Below are 12,623 nucleotides of genomic sequence, written 5' to 3'. Positions count from 1 at the left end.
TACAGTTATATGGTGTCAATGGGGCATTATATCAAGCCATACTTAGTCTTGATTTGTAAGTCAGCAGTTAGAATTGAAGGAAGTACAGAAAGATGGTTTAATGTGAAATCTGGTGGCAGACAATGATGTACATTATCCCTTATCTATATGGATCACATTATGAAGGAAAGTGGTATTAAACCCGATTTCAAAATTGGAGATGTTCATCTCAGCTCCGTGATTAATGTGGATGATGTTATACTCCTAAATAAATCCGCTATAAGTCTGCAAGATTCCCTGGCTAAATTGAATAACTGTTGTAATAGATATGGTATGAAGGTCAGCATTAAAATGACAAAGACAATGAAAATAGGCAGAAACATTGAAAATATCAACTGCATTTTGAATGGAGAACCTATAGAACAAGTAAAACATTTCGACTACTTAGGCATTTTAGTAAAGATGGTAAATTAAATATGGAAATAGACAACAGAATCAATAAAACTGGCATGGTAGGAAATCAAGTGAATAAATTTATATGGAATAAGAGAGAAATTAGCCAAAACACTAAATTAGCTGTATACACGACAGTGTTCAAACCAATTTTAACTTATGGGTCTGAGAGCTGGGTCAGAAGTAAAACACTTGACCAGACTAGAAACCGCAGATATGAGAGTCCTGAGAATGATTAGCAGCATTAACAGATGACATCAATGGCAATATCATATTAAAAACAAGGATATTAGGAAAGAGCTTGACATTGTCAGCATCCAGGAATGCGTTAGCAGAGCTAATCTCAGGTGGTGTGGTCACTTAAACATGGGCGGAAAGATTAGCAAATGAAGTGTTCTCTGCCAGGTTAGCAGGAAAAAGACACAGATGAAGACCCTAGATACAGGTGGATTGATATCGTAAAAATTGTCTTACAAGAAATCAATATAAGATCTGATAATGCTGGAGTCTTGACAGGTAATAGATTGATTTGGAGAAAAATTGTAGATAGGAAGTTAGTAGTGATGTAAATTTTTCCTGTAGTACTATCATATCCTGTACACCCATTGAGGGTATATATATATCAGGAATTTGATGATGATATAATAAAGTAATAACTCACAACAGCAAACACCATTATAACAAACTATGAAAAAGAACTATCCAAAGCCTTATAAATATAATCCCATTCAAAAGAAAGTTAACTATAGCACATTCTCAACTAAGAGGGCGGTCTGAAAATTTCTTGGCTGTGACCATAGATGGCAACACTATTGGCAAGAGATTTTTTCTAAGTTTGTACGTCTGTCATAAGCATCCGTGTGAAATTGCAAGTCGTTCTATCAAGTAGTTTGTTTTATACAGCTGTCTGAATCAAAAGTATTGTTTGTATCCCTTGAAATGGATAAAATTGAGTATTGTGTGGTTATAAAATTCTTTGTAAAAGAAAGTTTTACACCAATAGAAATTCATTCAAAGTTCAGAAAAGTTTATGGGCACTCTTCTCCTTTGTTTTCAACAATGAAGAAATGGGCTGCCAAGTTTAAACGTGGCCATACCAGCCTTGAAGATGATCCACGTGAAGGGCATCCAAAAAATGTAACAATACCAGAAATCACTGATCAAGTGCATGGTATGGTATTGGATGACCGGCAAGTCAAAGTGCATGAAATTGCTATAGGCATTTTAAAAGAATATGTAGAATATTCTGAAGAATTGCAAGTGAAAAATCTTTGCACAAGATGGGTGCCACGCTTGCTCACAGCAGATCAAAAACGCACTCGCATGAAAATCTCTGGACAGTGCTTGGAATGTTTTAACAAGAATAAAACTGATTTTGTGCATAGATTTATTACTATGGATGAGACTTGGATTCACCATTACACACCAGAATCCAAACAGCAGTCAAAAAGTGGACAGAAGCTGGTTGTTCAGCACGAAAAGAAGAAAAAGTTGGTTCCATCAGCAGGAAAAGTCATAGCATCGGTGTTTGGGGATGCTAAAGGCATTTTGTTTATTAATTATCTTGAAAAGGGTAAAACAATAACTGGGGAATATTATTCTGATCTTTTAACCAGACTAGATAAAAAAATTCATGAGAAAAGACCTGGCTTGCAGAAGAAAAAAAATAATCTTTCATTAGGACAATGCATCTGCCCACAAAAGTGTTTTGGCAATGGGAAAATTAAGGGATCTGCACTAAATTGTTGGAACATCCACCCTATTACCCAGATTTGGCTCCCTCTGTCTTCTATCACTTCCCAAAACTAAAACTCTTCCTTGCTGGTCAGCATTTTTCTTCGAATCAAGAGGTTGCAGCTGTAGAGGAGATCTTATTGATAACCAATACAGGGGTGGGATAATGGCACTGGAATAAATGTATTAGTCTTAAGGAAAATTATGTTGAAAAATAAAAATAATTTTGAAATTATAAATTAGTTTTTTCATTGTTAAACCGAGAACTTTTCAGACCACCCTTGTATAGTTTCATTTGCAAAGCTTCTGTTAAAATTTGCTGGCACAAACTCCATGACAAATTTGTCTCTTAAGAAACTTGATCAATGGTCTTTTGACAATCTTCATTGATTGCCTGGTAAATAACATATCAGAAGTAAACTGATATCATGGCCAGACAACATATCAGTCGGTCTTCAACTGATATGTCCCCATTTTTGAAATGGAAACCAACTCGTTGACCTGTGTTTTAATTACAGCATTGTCCTTAGCAGTTTGCAGCTTTACCCAAAAGAAAACAAAATTTCATACACGCTCTCTGCTCCTTGTGATTAGCCATCACAAAATCGCCAAACTTGCTTATAAGCACTAACAAAAAAAGGTCAGAACAATGAACCAGTTCACAAAGGTTGACACCACTTGTCACACTGGTGCGGAAAACTGCACTCATGATGCCTAGTGGCATCATCTGAAACTAGAAAATGTGCGTGTCAAGTTCAGGTTCCAGTTATTTTTGGGTATTCCCTCATATGCCATCTTCAAAGCTACATTTTTCTCAAATAATGTGTTTTTCCTTCACTATAAGTTGTCCCAGAGGAAATATGGCATCTGTTATACTTCTAATATAAAACCAAACTTTATGTTATTTTCATCCTCTTCTCTCAGTCTCTTATCCAATGTTTTTCCTCAAAATCATGAAGGATATTAAGGAAAAAATGCCACTAAACAGCATCATGTTTAGTGGCAAATCTGCTAAAAAGTCAAATCTCAGTTGTCCAAACATTTCCTATTGTCAAAGCATTATCAAAAACTTGACTACCCAAAAGGCTCACCGCAGGAGTCCCCCCTAATAACTATCACTGCCTAGTCATTACTGTACCCTAAACTTATTCACTCTTCTTGTTCATGGTGCTATGAAATATATTCCACCTACTCAGCACTAAACAGAAAATATTTTTTGAATAATGTTCTTTTTTTTTAAAAAAAAAATTATGAAGTGGGCCCAATGCATTCTTTTTGTGACAGCCAAAACAGGACTACATAAATGAATTGTGAAAGACTAAACCTATGAATTCTAAAATGCAGATGGATCTGATGCCATCACAATTTGGTGTATACTGTACTTCAGTGAAGACTGGTTACTGAACAACTAACATTCTGCCTCCATCTTCATGCTGGTGAGACCATTACTAGCTGGATATATCCCCAGCCAACAGGCATTAAACTATCAGGCTACAGGACAACTTTTTTAGAGTGGGCCAGTACAGGTACTTTAATAAGCACTGGTAATTCTTCCACTCTCCAAACTTACAGAACCAATTTTTCTTCTTCCTCATTCATTCTTTTCGCTGCTGTCTTTTGGAAAAGTCTCCTTATGCATTTCTGGTAGGAGTTTTCTTTGATATGCACAAGTGCGAGCTGAATGGCATGCAACTGTGCTGTATAGTTACTGTGCAATCAGGTGGGATCTGGTAAGAGATTGTAATGTTAAAAAACACAGCAACAAAGATCTCTAATCTTGAACCATCAGTATAAATGGGGAAGAAATCAGAGTGGGCTGCTCTGTGTGTGCATTGAACAATTGAAGGTAGACAGATGAGGGTATATGAGACTACTATAGTTCACAAAGTGAGAGGTTGCATGATGGGGTGCAAGCCTGCCACGGAGGAATGCTTTTTTGTTTAGTACAGGAAATGTTGTCAGCATTCATGCCAATAACTTCCATAGCGTCTTTAATGTGCATACCAAAAGGACAGATGGCAGTCTGGCGTGTGTGATACAGGTTCTCCCAATAAAGGGAAAAGAGAGTAGCCCGTGTAGGATGATCTGGAAGGGACTTTATTTTTAGGACATAATTAAGAGACATTTTTGTGTAATTGACAAATAGGGTTCATTTGATATAACACAAAGGCTTTGAATGGGAGATGTGCGAAAAGCACAGGTAGCAATTGGACACATTGACAGACTGTTTCCAACCAATGCAGAGTACTCTATCTTGCAGTACTGTAAACCTCAGACATGTAATCAAGCTCTGAACATACAAGTGCACAATAAATGTGGAACAAGGAACATTGATCAGCACCCCATTTGGTAGAGGATACAGTACGGAGGATGTTCAATTGGGACACTAGCTTGTCCCATTCTTAAATCAGGATCAGGGTGGAGAGTGCATATGCAGAAGAAGCACACAAGGATCGTTTTCTTTTCAAAAAATAACTCGAAACCATGACAAAGAGTCCATGAAGAGATATGATCAATTGCTTGTTGATGTTGTCCTTCAATGATCCACATATAGCAGGAGTGGCAGAAAATTATGATATTGACAAAGAAAATTGCCTGCTATGGGAGGAAGCTATTCAATAATTGAGCTTGCTTTAATATTGAAGAAGGTCACACTTAAGACAGAGCCTTGAGGGAACCCCCCCCCCCCTCTTCTTAATGATATGGTCAAAATAACATGGTACCTAGTTGGATTTGGAACACATGGGTAGATAGAAAGTTCTTAAAAAAAAAAACAACAGTGAAGTATCTCTTCAGACCAAGATTCTTTATTATGCTGATCTCTGTGTCATAGGTTTTTTTCCATGTCTTCCATGTCAAAGAACACTAAAACCACATTTCCAGTTCAGTAAAGCATCTCTTATAAGTGTATAAGTGTTTTTAAACAGATCAAATAGTCAAAGGTTGACCGGTGTGTACAAAAGTCTCACTGCATGGTGGAAAGAAGTTGCTTTCTAAGTACCAGAGAAGCCTTGCGTTAACGATGTAAATTGGATCCAGAATTGTTTCTTTCTTGTATAATTAAACCCGTGGAGTATCCATAACTAAAGAATAACATGTAGGCTACAGTAAATTAATTTATTATGTAAATATTTCTCCTCACATATCGTAAGGCATCATCAGTTCAAACAGCAAACAACAATAAGGAATTGAATAAGAAAACAGTAGAGTGCATGCTTAAATTTGAATCCTTCTAGGTATACAGGTGCATGTTCATAACTATTAGGCTGAAATTAAAAGTAATTATATATATATATAAGAGATAACATTTATTTAATAGAATTGAGGATAACAATTTCCCAAACTTTTCGTACAGTGAAGCAGTCGTTCCGATTGAGATTATGTCTATGAAATAGGGCTTCAGCACTTTCTTTGTATAAACATTCACACACACGCACACACACACACACACACACACACACACACAGAGATCTATGTAGCAGTTTTAGCATTTTGTCAATGGATCCTATGTTTGTGTTTTCAATTACATGCTGTGCTAGGCCAGATTTGCGATGTCTCTGATAAGATGGATGTGGTCTTGATGTTCAGAGATACATTTATCTACAGATCTTCCTGTTTGTCCATAGTAAAACAAAATTGCATGAACACGGTAGTTTGTAAATGCCAGGTATTATTAGTTGTGAGAGTTTGTCCTTTGAAGGTAGCAAGTTATTAATTTGACGATGGGTTTATAGGTAGCAAAGAGTTGATATTTTTTCATAATTTTTGTCACACATTCTGAGGCATATATTAAAGGCATATCTGAATATGGGGTAAAAACATTGTGGCAGACTGCATCAGATGTACTGGGACCATAACTTGGAGTTCTTGGATCTTCATCAGGTTTTGAAAAGGCAATAATAACTGCCCTTCACCAGGAATTTGTGATCATAATGCATTCTATTAACACGTTCACTGCCATGCTACTTCGGCATAGTCTGTTCCCGTACGCCGAGCAATTTCACTTCTTCAAGGTGAGTACGGTAATCTCGTTGCCGGCGGTAAGGGTCATACGAGTACACTCGTAGTTGGCTTGTGCAGAGCATATACCATCTATGAGAATACACAGTTTTGATGCTGGCTCCAGAAGCCAAGCATTTTCACTTCTTCAAGGTCAGTACAGTAATCTCGTTACCGGCGGTAAGCATCATACGAGTATACTCGTAGCTGGCTTGTGTGGCTGGTTTACCAACTACGAGTATACTCGTAGTTGGCAGCGAATGTGTTAAATAAGATAGAGCTACTGATCCAAGAAAAATGACAGATGTTAACTGTCTTATAATGGAGGCCACATGGTCCTACAATGAGTTTTCAGTAATTGCTGATAATACTCACTGCAGGATCAGGTGAAAGCATTATTTGCAATTTCTTTTGGGTAAGCAACTCTGAATCCATTCTGCTCCAGGACAGAAAGCAGGAATGCATTTTTGCTCTTCATTTTCTTAATTTGTTCCCAGACCTTTCTGGTGTTGGTTAATCTGGGGATATAAAATGTAAACTGAATCCAAGAGTGCTTTCGGTTCTGGTGGCTGGTGTATCATGCTCAGGCATAAGCACATTTGAAAGCAATTAAATTTCATGTGTTGAGGTATGTGCAGGAAATATGCTTTGTTTTGGGCTCTGCTGGCTGCTATACATTCTGAATTCCATCAGGATTTGGAGAAAGGAAAATCTGACTAAATGTCATGAGATGCAGTTGTTGCAAAAAGTATTACACACTCCATAACATGCTTCATAAGAGAGGAGATGACTGTTGCAGAATCAAATTCCAATAAGAATGAGAAAACTGTCAACTTGATCTATTTTTCATCATGTATAATGGAGTGCATGTCTGCCTATGTAAGAGAGTGGGAAGATAACTTAATTTTAGGTCAATATTCAGTTAGACAAGTGGAAAAAAGTGTCACTTCAGTGTTTAGGAAAGCATTAACATCAGAAGTATTTTTGAGTATGCTCAAAAATGCTTCTGATATTAGTTTGTGCCCAGAGTACTGTGTTCATTTATATTCCATTAAGTGTATTACAGGGGATAGCAGATACAACATGAGATCATAGGTTATCCTGGAAGATGTCTGCACTAGGTGGTGGACAGACACATATATAAGAGTATTGAGAGGTGAATGGCAACTGCCTCTGAGTTAGTACTGAGTGGAACTTGTTTACTTCATGAGGAACTTGACTACTCCATGAGCAGGTCAATCTCCTATCCTGTCCTTATGAATGACTGATATGTTGAAAGGATGATCCTCAGCAGATTCAAATACATCTATTGCAGGTAAAAAAAATAAAAAATAAAAAAACACTTGTGTTTCTGCAAAAGGGTCCTACCATCACTATTTTGTTAGTATCTATGGCAATTCCATTGTTAATTATTAATTAATGTTTCATATATACAACTGTTTCCTTTTTTTTTTTTTTTTGTAGAATTGCAGGCAGCCAATGTTCATCTCATTCTTTGAAGGAAACATGTCTGAGTCTGTTAAATTCAACTCTGTCCAGGATACAGTATTTTAAGTTTTATATGCTTCTTTAAGCAGAGGTATTTTTCTTCTCAGTAGACAAGATGGATACTTCACTAATAAATGAATCAAGAATTTTGAGGGTTTAACTCAACTTTAAGATGTACAGTTTACACATTTTTCTTACTAGAGTATTCTCATGAAGCCAGATTTTTTTCTCTGGCAAGTTCTCAGGATGAGTGCTGTTTTTTTTTTTTTTTTTTTTGATTCACCAGTGGGAGAGTCGTGTGTTAACCCCCCCCCTCACCTTCTCAACATAGTGGTGTTTTTTCCACTAGATTTGATCTTGTTCTGGTATACTTTCTGGTCATCTCCTAATGTTTTGCTTGGCCTTCATTTTTTGAATCGCATTCTCTTCCTTCTACTTTTGGCATGCTCTGGAGTATGACAGGTGTTTTCATTCATAGTTAGTACATTTGGATGTTTTGCATGTTTTCATGCACTTTATTGCAATGGTAATAAATGGCATGCAATGAAGGATAGTCCAGCATGACTGTATTTCTGGCATTTAAAGCAGCACAATTAATTTTTGGTAGAGTGACAGGGCAATCATGACACTCTGCTTACACTGATGTTAGAGGTTTTACATCTTAAATATAAAGATGATAGTCCTGGTTAGTACCAGATCACCATTCCTACATATGAAAATTTTTCATATAGGTAACGCTACTTTTTTTTTTTTTTTTTTTTTTGGAGCAAATCTATTTGTCAGAAATACTAAGAAAATCCCCTTCTGATATTACTCCAAAGTTTGGTGTGGAGGGCACTACCATGATTGGTAGTGTCCTGAATGTACATTAAACAAGTGAACATTCTATGAGGAAATATATAGGATATTTATAATTGTCTCAAATGTTTTCTGCTTTCTTAATTGATGTTGAAACGTGGCTGGGGCTTGTTGAGGGCCTGATATACCTAAGGATGACTTACTCATACTGAAAAGGAGAATTAATAACAGCAGCTCACTCACAATGACTGAGTTCAGAAGTGGAATGCTGCAGATACTACCTTAAGCCATGTATCCTCTCCCCAGACCATGGGGAAAGAAACTTACACCAACACCTTTGAACCTACAGGCAAGCTCACTAGCAGACTGATTCTGGCTAGACTATCAAGGAGAAGTCAAAGAAGTGCACGTGTACCCTCAGTATCCCCCATTCTGGATGTCCAGTAGTTGTATCATATGAAAAACATGGTGCTGGATCTCAGTGATGGTAATCTAGAAGATTAGAGAATAAAAAATTCCCAGGAGCATTAGAACAAGGATTATAGGAATTAAAAAAAAAAAAAAAAGGGATAACACCATCACTTCTCCTTGCAGAGAAAAAGGAGGCATATATCATATATTGTTGTTTCTTCTAAATTTTCTAATTTTAATAATTCTTTCCTCATAGAGCATTCTGTAATCTGACAAAAACAGCTAGCAGAATTGAAGTCTATGCTTTCATCGATACACATATTCCTTTTGTTAAATCATTTTTAATCATTCACCTATACCTGAACATATTTTTAACATTTCTATTTCTTACATTATTTTTGGCTTAATTGTAAACTTTGAATCCTGTTTATTATTTTATTTTTTATTGTTATTCTTTAAACAGAACAGGGAATACTTGCAAACATTATTCTACAATTTTCTACTGCTAAATAACTTGCCATGTTTACCATCTATGATGTTTCATAACTTGCAATAGTAATATGATTTACTGTGTGAACAATTTTTTTAAGTAAATCTGCTTGTGCATTCCTGTTTTTAAATTCTAGTTTAATAATTTTTTAATCTTTCATCTATTGCTTTGGAAAATAACAATTTATGATTAGTTCCGAACTACCTTTACTGATGAAGTGTGATATTTTTAATTCCCCAATATTCTTTGTTTTTGCATTTTATAAGCATATAACTTGATCCAATAATCTTGAAAAAATGTTACATCTGATGTTTTTTATTACTTGCGATAATTGCTGGCTGATATTTACCATTTTTTTTTCACAAATAAAATCAAAAAACGAAATAATAATAAAATTATTAATAATAACCATACTAATTATTTACTGCTGTTGTATACAAAAATGGTAAAATTGATTTCCAATGCAAATGTTCACAAACAGATCTTATCAATAGTTGAAATTCACTAACTAAAATCTATGATATTTATCTAATAATCAGTCCATGAGAATGGAGTGTTGCCACCAGTCCAATCTAAAATCTTTGTAGGTTTTTATATATTTCAGTTTGCTTTTTGTATGTATGCTGGCAAAGTGTGTGCAAGCATACATACAAAACTTAAAGGGCATAATCTAACACTATGAAATCTAATAAAATAGTAATAAATATCTAATAAAATGAGAAGTTATTCTAATATTTGCTGCATGTCAGCAAGGGAAAATAATCAAGTTATTTTCCCTACAGAGTAAGGCCATATCTGGACTACTGCTCACAGATATGACATTTGGGTTCCACAGAGAAGCAATCAAAAACCATGATTCTATTTGACCTATAGAAATGTGCATATGAAGATGGATCAGGGAGAACTTGGTTTCCTTCCTGGAAAGTGAGTAAGGACCAGGTTCAGGATCTCATGAAATGTCAAAAGCTATGTTACAAGTGGATCTTCAGTGAATGTGTTTGGGAAGCGAAATGTGGGTAGTTGACATTGAACAACATAGAAAGAATGCTCTCTTAATGAGCTGTTGAACTTCCTGGGAGAGTTTTTACAATAATAATAAAAAGGGAAGGTTATAATTCAACATATGGTTCTAGTTCATCACATTTGTCCATTTACATGCAATGTAACAAAACATTTTTTTCATAATTTAAATATATTAGACAAGAAAATACACAAAATAGTACTTAAGAGCAAAGAAGCTCACCTGATGTAGCCCTTCTAATGTAAAATATATACTACTGCAAGCCTGAGAGAGGGGAAGATACTGCTGAGATACCATTTCTACTTCTGCCATCACTTTATCTGTTTCCTCCACTTTTCGAGATATCTCTGAAGCTTCATTTTTAAGTTTTTCAAGTGTGCTTATTACACTAAAAAATTAATTACTAATGGTTAATAATACTGAAAATGTTCTCCTAAATTACTAAGTGATAAACAGCAGTTTAAAAAAAAGGGAAGGTTGTAATTCAACATATGGTTCTAGTTCATCACATTTGTTAATTTACATGCAATGTAACAAAACATTTTACTTATAGCACACACACACTCGAGTGAGTGTACTGAGATGAGTGGATCTTATGTATTACTAAATCAATATCCAGTGAATTTCTGTCTAAAATGGCCTTTTTCTATGCAGAAAAGAAGAACCCAAAACTCAGCAAATATGTTTAAGAGATTATCTACCTTTAAGATATGCATCAATCCAAATAAAGGGTGGAAGCCTATCACATTTAGTGTCGTGGATGGGTTAAGTGCCATATAACCCAGGGATACTGCCTACAGACCAAACTCATTCTTCTTCAAGCTACTTCAGCATCCAGTAAAGAGAGAAGTGAACAACAAAAGACATCTACAACCTAAACATAGACAGTCCCCAACTTACTTAAGAGTTATGTTCCACAAACTTTATGCAACTTGAATTTTACATAAATCAGATTTAACCCCTTTACCCATTGATCACACCCTATTGGTTATGTGTTTCCAGCACATGTATGTGATAGTGCATGAACGTGGTTAATAATACTGAATTAAGTATTATCTTGTCACATATATTGTGACAAGATGCATATATATCTTGTCACAATGCTGGCAGCATGCAGAACAATTGCAAATTTGAAAATGGTACCATTCTGCTCCCTTTCCCCACATTCCCTTTTTTGCAGTGCTTCACTAATTCTCTGGACAATTTTACATATGAACTACTTTATCTTTAAAGGAACATACAGTTTTTTTTAATAACCCTGTCAAGAAGAACACTGGTCTATTCAAAGGTCTATTCACAACATACAGCCTCACACAGTCAAGTCAACCTGCCTTCCCGAGGTAGGCTGTAACAATGATGGAAACTTGGTTTTGAGTCAGTGATTGATTTCAGGTTTTATGGTGCATGGACAGCAAAGGTCATACTGTGCTAGGACACAGGTTACACAGGGTGTTAATAGACAAATAAATATATAAATAGAGTAACAAGAGATATATTTTATAATAACTATAACACTTTTTTTGAATGTTAGTCAAGTGAGTTTTAATTTATCGTCCTACATGTTTCACCAATTTTTGCTATCGGCATCTTCAGGGAATATAATTGGTAAGCGATATGAAGGTAACACACTAGGTTTTAAGTGACAGTTCTAATTCATACAAAATTAGTATTGTAACAAGACAATGCGCGTGTCTCGGGAACATGATTTATTTGTTATGAGACATAATGTAATTGGCATGAAAGTTCATTTCTTTGATGTTTAGTGATCTAATTAAAGCTCTCAAAATTTCCGATAGGATTAGACCTTGATTCTTATTTAGGTTTCCCGTTGAACGGGTGACCATAGCAGCCTCCTTGAAGGTTCTGGAATGGTAGTTCTCTTCTATATAGGGCATATGACTCTTATCCAACTCAATGAGATGGTTGGTAGAGGCAAAGTGGCAAGAAAGGCCTGAAATATCTTGTCTGTTGTTTCTGACATATCCTATGTGTTCTTTCTGTCTCGTTTCGAAGCTTCTAGAGGTCTGACCAACATAACTAACACCACAGGAGCAAGGTATATTATATACTCCAGAGTATATTGACCGGCTTGAATGCTACTCTAATATTGTGTGGTTTTAGAAGGATAGCCAATTTTTTTGGAAATGCTGCTGACAAATGGAATAGTTATAGTACTGATGTATTGGATGTCATCACGTTGTCTTTGTGGTATATCCGAAAAGAGGATATTGTTGCAGATATCCTGCAACA

The 12,623-nt window shown here is 35.6% G+C and overlaps 1 protein-coding gene across 1 annotated transcript in view; it reads right to left on the bottom strand.

Annotated features, from left to right (window-relative positions):
* The window catches only part of Dhc64C (dynein heavy chain, cytoplasmic), a 1,087,706-nt gene that overhangs the window by 227,712 nt on the left and 847,371 nt on the right, over positions 1 to 12,623 (bottom strand). Inside the window, exon 73 of the mRNA XM_090398628.1 lies at positions 10,596 to 10,761. Within this exon, the coding sequence (XP_090254754.1) occupies positions 10,596 to 10,761 (166 nt within the window). The remainder of the gene's footprint in view (positions 1 to 10,595; positions 10,762 to 12,623) is intronic.

The sequence above is a fragment of the Typopeltis vanoorti genome, chromosome 10 (assembly GCF_054136105.1).
Source record: "Typopeltis vanoorti isolate ZY-2024b chromosome 10, IOZ_Tvanoo_1.0, whole genome shotgun sequence".
Lineage (NCBI taxonomy): Eukaryota > Metazoa > Arthropoda > Arachnida > Uropygi > Thelyphonidae > Typopeltis > Typopeltis vanoorti.
This window is presented reverse-complemented; position numbering and strand designations above follow the sequence as displayed.